This window comes from Neomonachus schauinslandi, chromosome 11 (assembly GCF_002201575.2).
Source record: "Neomonachus schauinslandi chromosome 11, ASM220157v2, whole genome shotgun sequence".
NCBI classification, from domain to species: Eukaryota; Metazoa; Chordata; class Mammalia; order Carnivora; family Phocidae; genus Neomonachus; species Neomonachus schauinslandi.
This window is the reverse complement of record NC_058413.1, coordinates 51570257-51592433: the sequence shown is the minus strand read 5'-3', so window position 1 is coordinate 51592433 and position 22177 is coordinate 51570257. Positions and strand designations below refer to the sequence as shown.

General features: G+C 42.3%; 1 protein-coding gene and 1 pseudogene across 1 annotated transcript; both read left to right on the top strand.

Moving 5' to 3' along the window:
- Positions 1 to 16142: 16142 nt before the first annotated feature.
- Positions 16143 to 16722, top strand: LOC110593466 (annotated as a pseudogene).
- Positions 16723 to 21232: 4510 nt separating this feature from the next.
- Positions 21233 to 22177, top strand: LOC110593428 (olfactory receptor 52B4-like). Its single transcript, XM_021704696.1, is given in 1 exon segment — positions 21233 to 22177. A coding segment is annotated over 1 exon segment (945 nt).

Genomic DNA, 22177 nt, shown 5'->3' with positions numbered 1-22177 from the left:
GGGTACATTAGCCCTCTTCTGCTGGAGGGGATGGAGTACTCTAGAGGTAGCAACATGACCCAGAGATCCGAGCGTGAGATTTCAGCACAGACGTTTTAGGGATGGAGACCTGGCTGTGTCACAGATTAGCCATGTGATTTGGAGCAGTTTAGGTTGCCTGGCTAAGCCTCCATCTCCTGTTCTATAAAACGAGGGTAGCAGAACAAATACATCATTGCAATGTTCACAGAATTAAATGCAAACTATGTAAGCCCTGTTCTTACTATATTTAAGAGCTCAAATGTTGGGTCCATTTCATGAGATGAAGGGGCTCTGCAGGCTGTGAAGAGACCAAAAAGGACAGTGGGATACTAGCATTGGCCATCTCTAGCTCATGGGAGCGGAAACAAGGTGGCTCATTTTCACGTTCCCTTTGTGCTTCTGCCTCTCCTTGGTAACTTCTGCAGCCCCGAGGGTCCCCATGGAATGACTTATCTCTAAGTAGAAAACTAGCCCAGACGGTGGTGGTGGTGGGGTGGGATATCCAAGGAGATATTTATGAGAACACCCCAAAGAGGGCAGGATTGGGCAGAACAGGCTGTCCATGGAGAACTCCACTGCTGGGCCCTCTGGTCCCAGGGCCACCGTGGTGACAGTGGCTTACCAAAGCACGTGCCCTCGCTCACTGGAGCCTTTCCCGGGGTCTGGAAGGCTCACACTCACTTCAGGGACCACAGAGGGAGACCAACACACACCGTTTCCCACTTTTCATTCCTTTCTAGCTTCCCCCTTTCAAGGTACCAACCAGATACCAAAACTTATGTACACCAAACACTTCAATATAGCCTTAGTTAAAAATTTAATTGAAAACAAATAGAATACTATTTCATCAAAAACTTAAAAAAGAAGTGACGGACACAAGCAGTTTTGAAATGCAGTCCTAATGGGCTAACATTGTCCTTTTTTGCGACAATAAGAAAGTTACAGACTATTTTAAAAATCATAAAAATGACTACAACATTACTGAGGTGGGGCAAAGTTCCTATTTGCATTAGATATATGAATATTCTCTACTTTGTCATAAAATTGATTCCCAAATTAATTTTTCTACAAGAAGTTTTCCTATAATATTTTATTAAATTAAAAGAACTTATTATCTGTTGTGAAATGCAACACTTCATCTCAGGATTCAAAGCTTGTATGCATGTCTATAGTAGTAAATGGCGTTATTAAAAATGCATGTTAGAGAAAATAACTTGTCCTAGAAAATGGAACTTGCTCACCGTTCAAACATTTTTTGTTCTGATTATAATGACTTCTTTTTTTTCTTTTTTCTTTTTAAAAAATTTTTATTATGTTATGTTAGTTATCATTAGTTTTTAATGTGGTGATCCACGATCCATTGTTTTCATATAACACCCAGTGCTCCATGCAGTACGTGTCCTCCTTAATACCCATCACCGGGCTAACCAATCCCTCCTCCCCTCTCCTCTCTAAAACCCTGTTTGTTTCTCAGAGTCCATAGTCTCTCATGGTTCATCTCTCCTTCCGATTTCCCTCCCTTCATTTTTCCCTTCCTTCTCCTAATGTCCTCCATGCTATTCTTTATGTTCCATAAATAAGTGAAACCATATGATAATTGACTTTCTCTGCTTGACTTATTTCACTTAGCATAATCTTCTCCAGTCCCATCCATGTTGATGTAAAAGTTGGGTATTCATCCTTTCTGATGGCTGAGTAATATTCCATTGTATATATGGACCAGATCTTCTTTATCCATTCATCTGTTGAAGGGCATCTCGGCTCTTTCCACAGTTTGGCTATTGCAGACATTGCTGCTATGAACATTGGGGTGCATATGGCCCTTCTTTTCACTACATCTGTGTCTTTGGGGTAAATACCCAGGAGTGCAATTGCTGGGTTATAGGGTAGCTCTATTTTTAAATGTTTGAGGAACCTCCACACTGTTTTATTTATTTGACAGAGAGAGACACAGCGAGAGAGGGAACATAAGCAGGGGGGGTGGGGGAGGGAGAAGCAAGCCTCCCATGGAGCAGGGAGCCCGATGTGGGACTCCATCCCAGGACCCTGGGATCATGACCTGAGCCAAAAGCAGATGCTTAACAGCTGAGCCACCCAGGCACCCCATGGTTATAATGACTTTTTAAATCTTGTTAAAGTCAATCTGGCTAGCCTATAAGTTGTATATATTATATTTTTAGTGAGAAAAGTTTTTCTTTTTTAAATTTATATTTTCCTACCTGCAAGGATTTTGCAAATAAAACATCAACTTGATCACGGAGAAGAAATTAATCTTGCATCCCAGCCAGTGATTAAATGGAGAGATGATTAAATAAATCAAAGTCACTGTGTTTATGTTTTTGGGTTAGCATGGGAACAATCCTGTATATTTGTTATTTTATGATCTCATAATCTATAAGAGAATCTGGCATATTAGAAATCCTAGCAGATATAGTACTTAACAGTTTCCAACTTTTAAGTGTGTACTTGAGTAACTGCTATACATTTTAAAGTGTTAATAAAATTCCAGTAAGTTTACTTTTAAGAGAACCACACAACTACCATAGCTCTAAATTTATTTTATTAGATTGCAATTTTTTATTAGAAACTCAGTAAGGCACTTTGAGAATGAAAAGCAATTTTTGTATTTGAGGAAACTCGAACTCTGAAGTTTATAAACATAGTGTAAAATCTTTATGGAAATTTAATTAATTAGGTCGTAATGGCCCCTTAAAAGTGATTATGAACATTTTCTAGATTTGTAAATAGGATGAGAAGTTTTGTAATTTTAACTTAAAAATATAAGAAACAACAAAATTTCTAAGTGTGCGAAGACTTATACACTGAAAACTATAAAATACCAGTGGAAGAAGTTAAAGCAGACACAAATAAATGGAAAGACCTCCTGTGTTCACGAGTGGGAAGAATTAATGTTGTTAAAATGTCCATACCACCCAGAGAGATCTACAGATACAGTGCAATCCCTATCAAAATTCCAAGGCCATTTTTTTTATAGAAATAGAAAAAACAATACTAAAATTCATATGGAACCACAAAAGACCCCAAATAGCCGGAGCGATTTGAGCAAGAACAAAGCTGGAGGCATAATACTTCCTGATTTCAAGCTATACTACAAAGCTACAGGATGGTACTGGCATGTCCTGTCAGCTCATCTTTGACAAGTAAGCCAAGAACACGTCATCAGTAAAGGAGAGTCTCTCTTCAATAAATGCTGTTGGGAAAACTGGATATCAGCATCCAAAAGAAGGCAGTTGGACCCTTAGCTTGAGTCAACTCTTGACCTTAAAGAGGGCAAACAGGGCGCCTGGGTGGCTCAGTCGTTAAGCGTCTGCCTTCGGCTCAGGTCATGATCCCAGGGTCCTGGGATCGAGTCCCACATCAGGCTCCCTGCTCGGCGGGAAGCCTGCTTCTCCCTCTCCCACTCCCCCTGCTTGTGTTCCTGCTCTCGCTCTCTCTCTCTCTGTCAAATAAATAAATAAAATCTTAAAAAAAAAAAAAAAGAGGGCAAACAATTGCACTGCAAAGTTTTCTAATTGACTTAAAAAAAAAAAAAAAAGAATCTTGGGACGCCTGGGTGGCTCAGCTGGTTAAGCATCTGACTCTTGGTTTCGGCTCAGGTCCTGATCTTGCGGTTGTGGGATGAAGCCCCATGTCGGGCTCTGTGAGCAGTGCAGAGTCTGCTTCAGATTCTCCCTCCTCCCCACCCACACACACAAACACACACACACACACACACACACACTCTCTCTCTCTCTCTCAATTAAATAAATAAAATCTTGCAAAAAAAGAATCTCAAAGAATTCACATGAACAAATGTAGCTTAAAAAACATTCAGTTCACTGCTGTTCTGAGGTAACTAGGTATAAATTGTTGCCTGGGTTTTTGAAGTAATTTGGATGAAATAAACTCATGTGTTCAGACATAGAAATCTAAGCCTACTGATTTCAGATGAAAAAGTGGAGAATATATGAACTTTCTCATAAAGGTAGTTATAGAAAGACATAAGATAACTTTAAGGGCAACAGATTTTTTTCCTAAGATAAGCATAAAAAAGTAATAGTAATAAAAAAGATATTCATAACATTAAAAACACTGACTATACAGAAAAACTTTTTTAAATTTAATTTTATTATGTTATGTTAGTCACCATACAATACATCATTAGTTTTTGATGTGGTGATCCACGATTCATTGTTTTCGTATAACACCCAGTGCTCCATGCAGTACATGCCCTCCTTAATACCCATCACCGGGCTAAACCATCCCCCCACCCCTTTCCCCTCTAAAGCCCTCAGTTTGTTTCTCAGGGTCCATAGTCTCTCATGGTTCATCTCTCCCTCCGATTACCCCCCCTTCATTTTTCCTTTACTTCTCCTAATGTCCTCCATGCTATTCCTTATGTTCCATAAATAAGTGAAACCATATGATAATTGACTTTCTCTGCTTGACTTATTTCACTTAGCATGATCTCCTCCAGTCCTATTCATGTTGATGTAAAAGTTGAGTGTTCATTATTTCTGATGGCTGAGTAATATTCCATTGTATATATGGACCACATCTTCTTTATCCATTCATCTGTTGAAGGGCATCTCGGAGCTTTCCACAGTTTGGCTATTGCAGACATTGCTGCTATGAACATTGCGGTGCATATGGCCCTTCTTTTCACTACATCTGTACCTTTGGGGTAAATACCCAGGATTGCAATTGCTAGGTTATAGGGTAGCTCTATTTTTAATTTTTTGAGGCACCTCCACACTGTTTTCCAAAGTGGCTGTACCAACTTGCTTTCCCACCAACAGTGTAAGAGGTTTCCCCTTTCTCCACAACCTCTCCAACATTTGTTGTTTCTTGCCTTGTCAATTTTTGCCATTCTAACTGGTGTAAGGAGGTATCTTAGTGTGGTTTTGATTAGAATTTCCCTGATGGCTAATGATGATGAACATGTTTTTCATGTGTCTGTTAGCCATTTGTATGTCTTCTTTGGAGAAGTGTCTGTTCATGGCTGCCCATTTTGACTTCATTATTTTTGGGGGGTGTTGAGTTTGAGAAGTTCTTTATAGATCTTGGATACAGCCCTTTATCTGTAGTGTCATTTGCAAATATCTTCTCCCATTCTGTGGGTTCCCTCTTTGTTTTGTTGACTGTTTCCTTTGCTGTGCAGAAGCTTTTTATCTTGATGAAATCCCAAAAGTTCGTTTTTGTTTTTGTTTCACTAGCCTTTGGTGATGTATCTTGAAAGAAGTTGCTGTGGCCGATGTCAAAGAGGTTACTGCCTATGTTCTCCTCTAGGATTTTGATGGATTCCTGTCTCACATTGAGGACTTTCATCCATTTTAAGTTTATCTTTGTGTATGGTGTTAGAGAATGGTTGAGTTTTCATTCTTCTGCATGTGGCTGTCCAATTTTCCCCGCACCATTTATTGAAGAGACTGTCTTTTTTCCATTACATATTTTTTCCTGCTTTGTCAAAGATTCTTTGACCACAGAGTTGAGGGTCCATATCTGGGCTCTCTATTCTGTTCCATTGGTCTATATGTCTGTTTTTGTGCCAGTACCATGCTGTCTTGGTGATCACTGCTTTGTAATATAGCTTGAAATCGGGCAACGTGATGCCCCCAGCTTTGTTTTTCTTTTTCAACATCTCCTTGGTGATTCAGGGTCTTTTCTGATTCCATACAAATTTTAGGATTGTTTGTTCCAGCACTTTGAAAAATGTCATTGGAATTTTGATCGGGATGGCATTGAAGGTATAGATTGCTCTGGGTAGCACAGACATTTTAACAGTGTTTATTCTTCCAATTCATGAGCATGGAATGTTTTTCCATCTTTTTGTGTCTTCTTCCATTTCTTTCATGAGTGCTCTGTAGTTCCTAGAGTATAGATCCTTTACCTCTTTGGTTAGGTTTATTCCGAGGTATCTTATGGCTTTTGGTGCTATTGTAAATGAAATCAATTCTCTAATTTCTCTTTCTACAGATGCATTTTTAGTGTATAAGAAAGCAACTGATTTCTGTGCATTGATTTTGTATCCTGCCACATTACTGAATTGCTGGATGAGCTCTAGTAATTTGGGGGTGGAGTCTTTTGGGTTTTCCACATAAAGTATCACTTCATCTGTGAAAAGAGAGAGTTTGACTTCTTCTTTGCCAATTTGAATACCTTTTATTTCTTTTTGTTGTCTGATTGCTGTTGCTAGGACTTCTAGTACTATGTTGAACAATAGTGGCGGGAGTGGGCATCCTTGACGTGTTCCTGATCTTAAGGGAAAGGCTCTTAGCTTTTCCCCATTGAGGATGATATTCGCTGTGGGTTTTTCGTAGATGGATTTTATGAACTTGAGGAATGTTCTCTCTGTCCCTATACTCTGAAGAGTTTTAATCAGGAAAGGATGCTGTATTTTGTCAAATGCCTTTTCTGCATCAATTGAGAGGACCATATGGTTCTTCTCTCTCCTCTTATTAATGTGTTCTATCACATTGATTGATTTATGAATGTTGAGCCACTCTTGCATCCTGGGGATAAATCCCACTTGGTCGTGGTGGATGATCCTTTTAATGTATTGTTGGATCCTATTAGCTAGGATTTTGTTGAGGATTTTGGAATCCATATTCATCAGGGATATGGGTCTGAAATTCTCCTTTTTGATGGGGTCTTTTTCTGGCTTGGGGATTAAGGTAATGCTGGCCTCATAGAATAGAATAAGTCTGGAAGCTTTCCTTCTGTTTCTATTTTTGAAACAGCTTCAGTAGAATAGGTATTATTTCTTCTTTGAATGTTTGGTAGAATTCCCCAGGGAATCCATCAGGCCCTGGGCTCTTCTTTTTTGGGAGGTTTTTGATCACAGCTTCATTCTCATTATTGGTTATTGGCCATTGACTAACAATGCATTCAGGTTGTCAATTTCTTCCTGTTTCAGTCTTGGGAGTTTATAGGTTTCCAGGAAGGCATCCATTTCATCCAGTTTACTCATATTATTGGCATATAGTTGTTGATAATAATTTCTATTAATTGTTTCTATTTCCTTGGTGTTAGTTGTGATCTCTCCCCTTTCATTCATGATTTTATTAATTTGGGTCCTTTCTCTTTTCTATTTTTTAAAAAATATTTTATTTATTTATTTGACAGAGAGAGACACAGCAAGAGAGGGAACACAAGCAGGGGGAGTGGGAGAGGGAGAAGCAGGCTCCCCGCAGAGCAGGGAGCCCGATGCAGGACTCGATCCCAGAACCCTGGGATCATGACCTGAGCTGAAGGCAGTCGCTTAACCAACTAAGCCACCCAGGCGCCCATCCTTTCTCTTTTCTTTTGGATAAGTCTGGCCAGTGGTTTATTGATCTTATTAATTCTTTCAAAGAACCAGCTTCTAGTTTCATTGCTCTGATCAATGTGTTTCTGGTTTCTAATTCATTGATCTCTGCTCTAATCTTAATTATTTCTCTTCTAATGTGTGGCTTAGGCATCATTTGTTGCTTTTTCTCTAGTTCTTTAAGGTGTACAGTTAGATGGTGAATTCAGGATTTTTCTATTTTTTTGAGTGAGGCTTGGATGGCTATGTATTTCTCCCTTAGGACCGCCTTTGCAGTATCCCATAGGTTTTGGACTGATGTGTTTTTGTTCTCATTGGTTTCCATGAATTGTTTAAGTTCTTCTTTGATTTCCTGGTTGACCCAAACATTCTTGAGCAGAGTGGTCTTTAGCTTCCAAGTGTTTGAATTTCTTCCAAATTTTTTCTTGTGATTGAGTTCCAGTTTTAAAGAATTATGGTCTGAGAATATGCAGGGAATCATCTCAATCTTTTGGTATCAGTTGAGACCTGATTTGTGACCCAGTATGTGGTCTATTCTGGAAAAAGTTCCATGAGTGCTCAAGAAGAATGAGTATTCTGTTTTAGGGTGGAATGTTCTGTATATATCTATGAGGTCCATCTGGTCCAGTGTGTCATTCAAAGCTCTTGTTTCTTTGTTGATTTTCTGCTTAGATGATCTGTCCATTGCTGAGAGTGGAGTATTGAGGTCTCCTACAATTAATGTATTAATTAATTATTAATTATTAATTAATTAACATATGACTCTTTATTTTGGTTAACAGTTGGCTTATGTAGATGGCTGCTCCCATGTTGGGGGCATAGATATTTACAATTATTAGATCTTCTTGTTGGATAGACCCTTTAAGAATGATATAGTGTCCTTCTGTGTCTCTAACTACAGTCTTTAGTTTAAAATCTAATTTGTCTGATATAAGAATTGCTACCCCAGCTTTCTTTTGAGGTCTGTTGGCATGGGAGATGGATCGCCATCCCTTCACTTTCAGTCTGGATGTATCTTTAGGTTCAAAATGAGTCTCTTGTAGACAACATATGGATGGTTCCTGTCTTTTTATCCAATGTGCAACCCTGCACCATTTTATGGGAGCATTTAGGCCATTCATATTGAGAGTGATTATGGAAAGATATGAATTAATTGTCATCATGTTGCCTGTGAAGACCTTGTTTTATAGGTTGTCCCTGTAAATTTCTTTTCTATATCATTCTTGGGGTCTTTCTCCTTTTATAGACCCGCCCTTAATATTTCTTGCAGGGCTGGCTTAGTTGTTACATATTCTTTCAGTTTCTGCTGGTCTTGGAGGCTCTGCATCTCCCCATCCATTCTAAATGACAGCATTGCCAGATAAAGTATTCTTGGCTGCATGTTCTTCTCGTTTAGTACCCTGAATATGTCTTGCCAGGCTTTTCTGGCTTACCAGGTCTCTGTGGATAGGTCTGACGTTATTCTGATGTTCCTCCCTCTGTACGTAAGGAATCTCTTCCCCCAACTGCCCTCAGGATGGTTTCCTTGGTTCTAAGATTTGTGAGTTTTACTATTACATGCCGGGGTGTTGGCCTGTTTTCCTTGATCTTGGGAGGGGTCCTCTCTGCCTCTAGGACACGAATGTTTGTTTCATTCCCCAGATTAGGGAAGTTCTCAGCTACAATTTGCTCAAATATATCTTCTAGTCCTCTCTCTCTCCACCCCCTCAGGGGTTCCAATAATTCTGACATTGGAACGCTTCATGGTGTCACTTATATCTCTGATTCTTTTTTCATGGATTCTGAGTTGTTTTACCCTGGCCTCCTCTTTTCCCTTTTTCTCTATTATTTGGTCTTCTAGGTCACTAATTCATTCTTCTGCCTTGCTTATCCTAGCTGTTAGATTATCTAGATTAGATTGGATCTCCATTGATAGCATTTTTACATTCTGCCAATTCAGCTTTCATTTCTGTCCTTAGAGACTCTATGTTGCCATTAATTGATTTCTCCATTCTAGCTATTGTCTTCACAATTGCTAGCCTGAATTCCATCTCTGACATCTTCGTTATATCCTAATCCATTTGTAAATCTGTGGCATAAATCGCAATCTCTGAGTCTTTCCTATTTTGGGGGTTTCTCCTCCTAGTCATTCTGTTGATGGGTGTTTGAGGGAATGTATAGAGTCCAAATTATTGACCATAACCCAAGGAAGATGCACCTGTTTTCTAGGGACCTTAGGGTTGCTGGCCTCTTATTCTCCCAGCCTGTCTTCTGGGGGAGGGGCCTGCCGTGCTGTTACTCAGGCAACCCTGTTTGGGCAGAGTTGCCCTGCCCCCTGTGGTGGGGGATGGGCTCAGTGAAAACCAGTTTTTTGGGGCTTTTGTTCTCTGGTGGCATTCCCTGGCAGCTTTCCACATCTCTTCTGAGAGTCAGAGCAGAAGAGACCATTTCCCACCCTCTGCCTCAGAACAGAGAGATTGCAGTCTGTTCTTCAGTGAGCTCTCCAGGCCACACTGTCTCCGTTTCTGTCTGTGCTGCTATAAACTGCAGTCCTGGGTTGTGCACCCCTCTGCAGCACCCCCAGTCCTGCCTCCAGGTCAGCGCACGTCTCTGCTCTTTGTGCTTCTAAAACTGCCAGCTGCTCCCAGTTTGCATGTGCAGCCCTGCCGCTCCAGGTTTTCCTCCAGGGATAAAGTCCTTTCCCCGCTGCTACCGGTCTGCGTGCGAGTCTGTGCCCTGTCCCCAGCGCGGGAGGCTATCGCTCACCGGCTGTGTAGAATCCCCATGGCCAGGCTCCCTGCCGATGCCGTTTATCCTCTGATATCTGCCCGCAGAATCAAGGCTCCCTGCTTCGCACCTTGGAACCAATCACCAGTGATATTCTGTTTGTAGAGATCCAGATCTATCTTCTTACATCTCAGGCTGATTTCGTGGGTGCTAGAGTGGTCTGGTAGATATCCAGCTCAATTCTGGGGACCAGTTGGAATAGGGCTACTCCTCCGCCATCTTCCCCCCCCCCCCCAGAACTGTTGCTTTCAACTTAGTTACTGTGGAGATGCACAGCTTAGGAACTGGCAAATACATCAAGGGGAACCTGCACACTCACTTTTGGGCTCATTTCTCTAAGGTTGCATCTTCCATCTCAAGTCTCAGACTCCATGGCATCTCTGAACTCCAACTTCCTTCTTCCCAGCCCACTGGAAATGCCATAAGCCCAGCCCCCTCTTATTTTTTTTTAAAGATTTTATTTATTTATTTGTTAGAGAGAGAGAGAGCAAAGCAGGCAGAGGGAGAAGGAGGCTCCCCACTGAGCAAGGAGCCCAATGTGGGACTCGATCCCAGGACCCTGGGATCATGACCTGAGCCGAAGGCAGACGCTTAACCAACTGAGATGCCCAGGCGTCCCAGCCCAGCCCCCTCTTTCAGCCTGGTCTGTTCCCCACACCAGGATTTAGCAAATGCCCTGAGGGAAAAAGCAATAGGTGCACCTACATTCTCTCCAGAAATTGCTTCTCCTTCAAGTCCTGCCTGACTCGATTTCTCTCTAATACCTTCAGTTGCTTTATGTATTTTATCCAGCTTTTACATTTACTATTGATAGAAGGGTTAGTGTGACATAAGCTACTCCATTGTGCTCAGATGTGGAGGCCAGATATACGTAGTGCTCATCCACAAATGTCCTAAAGCTCCAAGAATCTGACTGGTTTAGGTTTCATCCTCCATCACGGGAGTTGTAACGGGTCTCTGCCTCCAGGCTTACTCCTTCTCATCTATGTTGGCATGGAGGCAGAGACCTCAAGACAGTTTGAACATCAAAAATAATGATATCTACCATGGATTGAAACCCATCTATTATGGGTTTTATAAACCAAGAGATTATTCTGAGTCTGAAGAAATAGATTTCCCTTCGGAAGTTCTAGGGGACTAATTTATTATTCTGAAAGCAGGTAAGGGGAGAACTTTTAACATGCATCTCTTCTATAAACCCTAATTCCAGTGCCACATCTTGAGCTTTCTAGACTTCAGTGTATATGGGACACTGTGTTCCTGCCAACTTCTCCCAGCCAAATGCAATACCCTCTCTGGGCTCTTACTACTCCACAAGGCATCTCAGTGGCATCTAAGCCGGTGAGCACTCAGCCCTTGTGGACACTCTCTCCCTTGGTCTTGAGAATACTCATTCTCTGATTCTCCACTTGACCATCTATTCCTCCTCCCCTTGCCCCTCAGGCCCCAGTGCCCTTCTGCCCTTGCCCACCAGCCTTACCTGCCACACTCCAACTTTCCCTTTCCTGTGGGTTGGCAGAGGAAGAAAGGCAGTGGGTGGGCGGGCCCAAGTCCTTCCCCAGGCTCTCCCGGGACCTGGCTCCAAGAGTGATGTTCAGCAGCATCTGTGGCCACCTTGGGGGGCAGAATGAGAGGTGGCTGTGTGCCTCAGGTGAGAACTGGAAGCTCTGTCCTGGGGATCTTGTCCTCATGGACACTCTGTCTGGGCAAAGTCAAAGCACCTGCTGGGGTCTCCTCAGCTGATTGGAGGTGCCCTGGTGTACTGTCACTGCATCCCAGGGTTCCTCAGCCTGGGTCCCACTCCTGCCCCAGGGTTCTTCAGCCTGGGTCCCACTCCCCTTACCCAGCTGGGTCCCCCTCAGTGAGACCACAGTAAGAAGGACACAAACCTCAGTTCTCTGCCACCCTTTAATGAAACAGACAGTATAGGTATCTTAGAGATGGACTAACTTAGGGTTGGGGTGAGCAGATCATTATATCTGTCCCATGCACTGTAAGAGAGTTGTAAAATGATAGCACAGGAAGGAGGTCTTGGTTGCTTGAAGGCCTGATGGCAGAACTAGGGTGTGTGGGAGTGCTTTCTGAATGCTATTAAGTTAGTGCCTAGGCTTAAGCGCTAAGGAGGGAAGTTGGGGAGGTTGATTTTGGTATTCTGAGACTGGACTCTCCATGGACCCAAAAAGCCAAGGTGAAATCATGAGTGGAATGTAGGAGGTGAGGGGGCTGCAAGGCTTTTTCAGATGCATCAGAGGAGAGCTGCCACTTCCTTCTTCTTCACCACCACCCTTGTGGGGAATAGAGACTACTTTGCCTTCCACCATCTCTGGGTCTGCTCCCGTTTGGGGTCTAGGAACACCCAGACCTGAGCCTCAGTGAACTGGGTGTACAAGCCCTTTGTCCAGTTAGTCAGAACAAATTGCACGTTCCCCCAGTGACATACAGATGCTAGGGGAGAAAGAAGACAACTCAGATGAAAGGTAAATTCCATTAAAGAAATTGATGGAGGAGGATGACAAAAAACATTTTCTGAGTCCCTAATGTAATTTCTCTTATAAATAATTTAGTGAATGAATTGAAGGAAGAGATGGTCTTTCTTGATACAAATTAGATTTGAGGAATATCTCAAAACAAGCAGCAAAAATGTAAAGATAAATCAAGAATAACAAAATGTAAATTACTAGAATTTCAGAAGAAATTAACGGATGGGAGACAATAATGAACTAGTAGACAATAATAGACTAGTAGACTATTTCATGAGCTGTTATAAGAGGCTCAGTGTGTTTCAGGCTAGACCATGCTTCCTCAACAGGGGTGATATTACCCCTAAGGAGGTGAAAATGAATTCAGGGGCTGGTAGTGGTGGTGGTGGCAAAAAATATCTTACTCTTTTTATGTATAAAGCACAGATACAGTGCAGAAGCAGATATGCGATTTATCTGTGCTATTAAAATTTCATAGGGGGAATTAGGAAAAAATGTCTAAAAAGGCTCCTTAGGTGGGTGATAATGAATAAAAGATTGACAACCACTGAACTAGACTGATGAGAAAGGCCTATGCTGATTTTTTCGCTCTAAGGAAAAAGAGAAAAATATTACAAACATTAAGCTAAAAAGAACATGTTATGTATAAAAGAAGAATCATGCTGGAATTAGATTTTTTATCTCTAATGCTGGAACAAAGACAGTGAAATGGTGGTTAAGGACTACACCCAACCCCTATCCAGCCAAGATGCAGCTCATCCATCAGGGTGAAAGAAAAATACACAGCAACTCAGAATGTCTGTATCTCCCATTTTCCCCACTGACAAAAATACTGGAGAGGAGATTTTTCAAACATTATGATATGTGAACCAGAACAAAATGAGGGCAGGGGAATGTGAAGAAAAGAAAGAAAACAGAGGCAAGCATTGAAGTTTGGATTAAATATTTAAATAATTTATTATGAAGTCTAATGGAAAAAGAAGGTGAGGCTTCAGGCAAAGTCCATTCTAAGTTATAGGGACTCAGAAATCAAAGGAACTATCTCCAAGATAAATTAGATTAGGACCACTGAACTAGAATTAACAAAATGTCTCAGCAAAACCTGGGAGTTAGGAATACGGTCAGTGAAAAAGAATTAAGAGATTTACAAAACTTTTGTCTTCGAATAATAGCAGGGAAATGTGATGTGATTAGGAAGGGAAGAGAAAGTGTAGGTAACCATTTAATGGAATGGAAAATCAAAGTAGAACTTCAAAATTAACAAGGACAGAATGGAGTGTATAACAACTTGATAAGAATCTCAAAAATAAAGAAAATCAAGGGCAGAAACAAAAATGTAAAATAAATAAAACATAAGGAATGAAGCAAAGTACAACAGTCCTTACATCAAATGTGTATGGACTAAATTCTGGCATTAAATACATTTTGAAATGTAAAGGGTGGGTGGGCGAAGGCATGACAGGAATTAGCAAATAAAATCAGGATGACAGTACATTCCATACCTAGAGATTCTGATTCAGTTGGTCTGGGATGGGCCCCAGGTGTTGATAATTTTTTTTTTTGACCCTCTTAACAATTTTTTTGTGTGTGCAAAACAATATTGTTAATTATGGGCACTATGTACAGAATATCTTTAGAACTCAATCATCTTGCATAACTGAAACTTTACATCCGTTCTACAGCATCTGTAGCCACCTTGGGGGCAGAATGAGAGGTGGCTCCCCATTTCTCCCAGCCCCTGGTAACTGCCATTCTACTCTCTGCTTCTGTGTGTTCTCTTTAGATTTAAGCAATAAAATCATTTGATAAAATTGGCCTTTTTGATGGTTTTGAAAAATGAGATCTATGTTGGTAGGTTCTTTGAGATATCTTTAACTGACTAGCCAGATTGCATTGATTCAAAAAGCCATATACAGTACTCTTTTTAAAAATTTTTTGGGGTGCCTGGGTGGCTCAGTCATTAAGCATCTGCCTTCGGTTCAATCATGATCCCAGGGTCCTGGGATCGAGCCCTGCATCAAGCCCCGCATCGGGCTCTCGACTCTGCAGGGAGCCTCCTTCTCCCTCTCCAGCTCCCCCTGCTTGTGTTCCCTCTCTTGCTGTCTCTCTGTCGAAAAATAAATAAAATCTCTAAAACAAATTTTTAAAAAAAGATTTTATTTATTTATTTTGAGAGAGAGTGCACAAGAGAGCATAAACAGAGGGGAGGGGCAGAGGGAGAGGGAGAAGCAGACTCCCCGCTGAGCAGGATGCCCAAGATGCAGGGCTCCATCCCAGGACCCTGGGATCATGACCTGAGCCAAAGGTAGATGCTTAACTGACTGAGCCACCCAGGCGCCCCACCATACAGTACTCTTAGTTGACATTTATATAGCTGTAACAAGATGTCCTTAAAAAACACTTTATTGAGGTATGATTGACATACAAAAAGCTGTTCATATTTAATGTATACAACTTGATGAGTTTGGAGATAAATATACATCTGAGAAACCATCTCCACAATCTGTGCCATGAACATATTTCCTCCAGAAGTTTCCTTCCTTTCTTCCTTTTTCTTATCCCTCCTCTCTAGCCAAATACAAAAGTAAACCAACAGGGATAACTCCAGATTTAAAAATGCTCCCTCTGGTAGCAGCACCCTTGTCAGGGGAACTAGAGGTACAAGTGATTTAATCATCTATTGTTCTAATGATTAGATTATGGTTAACATGATTAGATTGTACTCCACTTGATCAAATTGAATCAGTCAAGAAGTCCTAGAAGTCTCCACCCACTCCTTGAAGGTGACCTGGTTCCTGTTCTGGGACACTTTGCTAGTTGGAAGTTCAAAGCCTGATTTTCCTTGAGAATCGTGATTTTAAGAGTATTAAATGCAGAAAACGCTGTGTTGTAACTTTTAATATACTATCAGCAGGGATATTGTCCAGCATGTGATTTGTTTGCATTGATGAACAATTTTATAAATTTTTGGGCAAAACTATGTACAATCATCCTATGGTTTACACAATTGCATTTCTAGAAAATCCAAATGTATGTTAATGTGCAAGGATACTTGTATGTCATTGTATGTAGAATTGAATTGGATGTAAGTTCAAAACCTCAAAACAGATTTTCCACCCATATTCCTGACCAGGTCACTGCAGAGCAGTGACATGCTTACAGTTAGCCTAGTTGACCTGGTCACTGTCAACCTCAGCCCTCATTCCCCATGTAGACCAACCCGGCCAACTGCAGGTTTCACATCCCTGTGTTGGGTGGCCACACCCTGATCGAGATTCAGTGGTTTAGTTGGGATTCAATGGCTTAGTGGAGGTAATCACCTCACAGTTGTTGTGATTAGGTTATGGGTCTCAGGATCAGAGGACACTCCACCCGCTGAAACTGAGTCCATCGGGAAGTCTTGGAAAGTCTCCGCCCACACCGTGGAGGTGACCAAATATAATAAGCCCGCTGTCTGTCCTCAGACACTTTGCTGGTCGAAAGAGCTGAACCAGGTGGTCAGCCCCCTGGCCGCAGCGCCCCCGCAGCCCCTCCCCCCGCAGCCTCCGCAGCCTCCAGAGGCCACCACCATGCCCTCGTCCCCGCTCAGGGTGGCTGTAGTGTGCAGGAACAATGTGAACAGGAGCATGGAAGCCCACAGCATCCTCCTCAAAAGAGGGTTTCACGTCCAGTCTTTCGGAGTCGGATCTCGGGTGAAGCTGCCAGGACCCTCAAGCAATCGCCTGGTGATCTACGATTTCTCCACGACGTATAAGCAGATGTAAGAGGACCTTTGCAGGAAAGACTGGGAAGGCTACAGCAGGAACGGAATCCTGCACCTCTTGGGGAGAAACGAGAGGATCAAGCCGCGCCCCGAAAGGTTTCAGGAGTGCAGCGACCCCTTCGACGTCATCTTCACCTGCGAGGAGAGTGTGTATGACCGAGTGATGCAAGAGCTGTGGGCCAGGGAGCAGGCGACCTTCCAGCCCGTGCACGTGGTCAGCGTGGACATCGCAGACACCTTGGAGGACGCCACCCTCGGGGCTTTCCTCATCTGCGAGCTGTGCCAGAGCCTCCAGCGGGCGGACGACGTGGACAGTCTGGAGCAGCTGCTGCTGGCGGCGGAGGAGAAAACAGGAGAGCTTTCTTCACACGGTCTGCTTCTACTGAAGGTCGTGGCTGGAGTTGGCGCCTTCGTTAGGTAACAACTTTCATGTGGCGTTTTGGACTAGTCCGTATTTTCTGAGAAGGGCTTTTAACGCCCTTTCCGCGAACTTCTGTTTGTGCGATTTTTAGGTATATGCCACCAGGGAAGAGTTGAGCAAGAAAAAGCATTTCTTGGGAAACGAGGACAAGGGCTAGTAGTCATGGAAACAGTCCAAACCTGGGGACATTGTTCTGGGTACTTTGGGCACAAGAAGTAATTCAGTGCTCACGTGGGTCTGCGAGGACGTGACTGCCACGGCCTGCGCTTTGCAGGTGAGCGAAGGAAAGTTTATAATGGAGTGCGGGACAAGTGATTTGTTGAAGGATATTCAGCGAATAAACAACATTGAAAGGCAGCTGCTGCGGAAGGCTCTGCCCGACTGATCTCTGAACATAGGGGAGATCCTGCACTGCTTGAATGTAAGAAGCAGCGCGTGCGGCAAGGGACCCAGACTGGACGAGGCCTCATCTGACCTGTGCACGCGCGCACGCGCGGACTGACTTTGCTTTGGTTCCTTAACCTCTTACCCCTTGTTGTATGTTTGCTGTGTGACTTTGTATTGTGCTTTGCTTTGTGTGATGTGTATAAAGCCAGATTAAATGTGTAGTGAAATGTCATTGAGTTTGGAATCCTGAACCTGCTTTACCCTTGCTTTATGGTTAAATAAAGCTGACATTGTGCAGAGACACAACTCGTACTTGCCTTTCTAGCATGCTCGCGACGGTACCCACTCTGCACCAACAGGAAAAGAGACATCCTTAACACCAGCGGTGAGAAATTTAGAGCTGAGAAGTCTGTACAAACAACCATTGTTGCTTGGCACTAATCAACTGCCCCAGCCTGAGTTCTGTTTAGAATTCCTTATTAATTGAAGCTCCTGAAATTAGGTTTTCTTTATCCTGTCAATTCATTAAAGATTTATTGTCTCTTTGTCTAAAAAATATAAAAACTACCTGCCTTGGTCATTTCTTTAGGTCTCAGGTTCATTATTTGGCTTCTGTGAGCAAATAAAACCGATTTTTTTTTTCCCTGTTCATCTATCTCATGTCAATTTAATTCTTAGTCCAGCTGGAACACTTTGATTGGTAGAAAAGATTTTTTCCTTCTCTTCACTAATATGATTTGTTAGAAGAGCATAAAGTACGGAGAACTAGCTAGGATAATATACTTATATGCATTTACATCAAATGACACATTTTTTTTTTCCTGAAGGTGGGATTACTTTCTTCTTCCTGTCTTCTGATTAAAAACAATAATGTACAAGATTGCTTTTATAATCAGTTAGAATATAAAGTTATTTCCAAGTTGAAAAAAGTTCACATCCTACATTCAGGATGAGGAAAATGAAATAAAATTACTTATAAAAGAATATAAACAAAGCAGGAGATTTTTTTCTTCTAGCAACCATAAATGTGGATTTTTGATGACCAAGCACTAAACAGAATGATACACTAGGTAGGCAAATGAAATAAAAATGTGTCATGAATCTCAAGAATCCCATGTGATCTACAAATTATGCATGGATGTTTATAGACCCTTAGGAAAGAATGAAAATTCATTATTTATGGCTTCAAAATGTGAATCTCATGACCAATCCCGGGATGAATATAACTGCAACATCATCCTTTACATGAAAAACAAAAATTTGAAAATCATCTTTGCATATTACATGTATTGATATTGTAGATTGAAAAAATAACTTTACTATTCATTAATTCAATATTTAATGCCAGTGTAAGCATTAAAAGAGGTCTGTAGCAAGCCTGGTTTAGCTGGGAGAGCTTTTTTTGTAGTGAATATCTTAAATGTGAACACTCAGTGTGGGACGGAGATTAGAGCAGGTGGGGAGGAGTGGGCAAGAAGCTAGTCAGAAGAAGGCCAGGGAGGGAAATGGCACTTAGGGACCTGGGATCCAGGCATTTGGAGGAGGGCAAGGCTGATGGAGACAGCCGTGTCCCTGGGGCCCTGATGTAAGCACTTCCCTCAAGAGCTCTCATGAAAGAGAATAAACAGCCCAGTGCCTGGCTCCCAACAAGCTGAATGTCATCTCCAATTTCAGTAAGAGCTGGTGAGTAAATTAGACATGTGTGTAGAGGGGCAGGTTCCAGGATCAAGGTAAGGATTGGACTGGTGTCACATCCCAGGAAGGCCTGGGGGTGGGGGTGGGGGGACTGGACTTCCGTGCACCAAGAATGGTAAAGACCAGAGATACCAATCTGGTTGGTTACAGCAGCAGTGGAGGGGTTGGTCTGGGAAGGGAGGTTGAGAGTATATGGGTAGCTGAGGTTAATGAAGGTTGCTCAAGAAAGAGAAGTAATCCAATATGTGGCAAGTGCTCTAATGATTAGGTTAGACATGAGAAAACAGAAAAGATAATGACGTACTTCAAACCCTTCTTGGCAAACATGACAAGAGCCCAGAGAATGACTGGTATCTCTGTTGGGCTTCCCAAAGCAGGGCTTGGGAAGCAGACCAGGATATCTCAGGCAGGTGTGAGGAGGGAACTATGGGGGAGGGGCATTGAATGGGATGTTGAGGATGAACTTGTGTCAGACCAAAGTCATCCTAATTTGGTCAGGAGACCAATTGAGCAGGCAAATCCTCAACCTCTGAGCTCCCTGCCTTCTCTCACTGGCTCCTATTAATAAAATGTCTTCAGGATGCCTGGGTGGCTCAGTCACTTAAGCGACTGACTCTTGATCTCAGCACAGGTCTTTTTTTTTTTTTTTTTTTTATCTATTTATCTGAGAGAGAGAATGAGATAGAGAGAGAGAGCATGAGAGGGGGGAGGGTCAGAGGGAGAAGCAGACTCCCCGCCGAGCAGGGAGCCCGATGCGGGACTCGATCCCGGGACTCCAGGATCATGACCTGAGCCGAAGGCAGTCGCCCAACCAACTGAGCCACCCAGGCGCCCCTCAGCACAGGTCTTGATCTCAGGGTTGTGAGTTCGAGCCCAGCATTGAGCTCCACCCTGGGCGTGGAGCCTACTTAAAAGAAAAAAAAAGTTCAAAAAATAAATTTTTTTCTGCTACTCCGTTTCCCCAAACACATGACCATCACCAGCTTCTGTAATCTGCCCCCTCTCCAGCCCTGCCTTTATTGGTTTGTGTCTTCTATGGCCTCTTCCTTCTTGCCATTTTCTTCTTTCCTTTCCCAATCAGGTCTGTGGGGCACACACCAGCCCTCACATCCCTCCGATGCCATCCCACTGGTTTTCCTGCAGATCAGCTGCCCTCACTGGAGAGAACGTTCTCACAGAGCAGCCATATGCTCTATAGGAGACAGTGCCCTGACCTAGGCCAGCTGAATGGACTTCTTTGGTGACTCTGATGGCAGAACACTTTCTCCCAGCACTTGGAGGATGGAAATTGGAGCTGATTTTTTTCCCCAGAAAGAAAAATCAGGGGCACCAAGAGGATAACTGGAATGGAAGAAATAATGTTCTTGAGTGTAAGATATACCTTAGCTACTAAGCTAGATATTTTTAAATACCCCTTCATGAGGGGGAATTAGCATTTCCCTCCACTTCTTCAAACTTTCTGCTTATAAATTTGATTTTCTCTCAAACCATGAGGGCAGAACTCAGGCCAATTCCCATTGCTTCTATTTCCCCCATTTATAATATGGTGCCTGAAAAATAGTTACTGCTTCCTGAATGACCAAGTGAATGAATGAATGGATGAATGTATACTAAGAACTAACTGATAAAATTTCCACCTGCAGAAAACCTCCCAGATATCATGCATATCCCTTTCCAGCAATAATGCTTTATTTTCCAAATGCAGTCATTTCTGAACTTAGTTTCCTAAGGTGTGAGCACAAGCAGTGTCTTATTCAGGTACACAGATTCTGTCAATGTTACTTCTTAAAGGTCTGTTGACTCTCTCTGCAAATGAGCTGATAATGTGGTGAAGTCAGAGAGATTTCAAATCTCATTTCCATCAACTAGGCCAAATATGCCTGTACAAACACCACCGTGCTTTCTTCAGCATTCCCTATGCACAGCTAACTGGAGCTGAATAAACACTGTTCAGTGAACAGGCCATATTTGGATTTGAATACCCACATTTTCTTCTCTTGTTTCCCTCCCTTTTCATTCTTTTCCTTATGATGAACTACCTATTACAAGGTCAAGTTCAAGAAACATCTTGTTACATAGCCTTTCCAGATACATATAATGATTTCCTTTGTATATTCATAATCCTCTGTTTGTAGGAAAAATACATACAATAATGTGTTTTATTTGATTCGCTGGGTGTATATATATATATATGTCAAATTAGACTATCACTCATTGAGGTAGAGAATATGTCCTAGTGACTTCTTATGTTTCTTATTGTTTGCATGTTCACAGAAGATGGAGAGTGTGAGATATGCCGAAAGCTCCTAGTGTCTTCACAAAGAATATTGCAAGAAAATTTGTATTTTCTACTCTGTCTATGAATCGAAGTATCTCTGGTAGTCTCCACAGGTATGATTTCCCTAAACCACACTGGTGTTGGCCACACGATCTTCCACTTCCTGGGCATCCCTGGGCTAGAAGACCAGCACATGTGGATTTCCATCCCCTTCTTCATTTCCTAGGTCATTGCCCTGCTTGGGAACAGCCTGCTCATCTGCCTTATCCTCATGAAGCGCAGCCTCCGTGAACCCATGTACCTCTTCCTCTGCATGCTGGCCGGAGCGGACATTGTCCTCTCCACGTGCACAGTACCTCAGGCCTTGGCCATCTTCTGGTTCCATACTGGGGAGATCTCCCTGGATCGCTGCATCACTCAGTTCTTCATCATCCACTGCACTTTCATCTCTGAGTCAGGGATCTTGCTGGTGATGGCGTTTGACCACTACATTGCCATATGCTACCCACTGAGATACACCACTATTCTTACATGTGCTCTGATTGGGAAAATTGGTGTGACCATTTTTCTGAGAAATTATTGTATGATTTTCCCCATAATATTTCTTTTGAAAAGATTGACTTTCTGCCAAAATAATATTATTCCACACACTTATTGTGAACACATTGGTTTGGCCAAATATGCTTGTAATGACATTCGAGTGAACATCTGGTATGGACTTTTTGTCATCATGTCGACAGTGGTCTTAGATGTCCTGTTAATTTTTGTTTCTTATCTACTGGTTCTCTGTGCTGTCTTCCACATGCCTTCCCGAGATGCTCGCCACAAAGCTCTTAACACATGTGGCTCCCATGTCTGCATCATCATCCTCTTTTATGGGCCTGTGATCTTTACAACCCTTACTCAGCAGTTTGGACGCCACATTCCACCTCATATCCACATCTTATTGGCTAATGTCTGCATTCTGGTTCCACCTATGCTGAACCCCATCATTTATGGATTTAAGACCAAGCAAATCCAGGAGCAGGTTGCTTATGTATTTTTTCCAAAGCAGAAATAA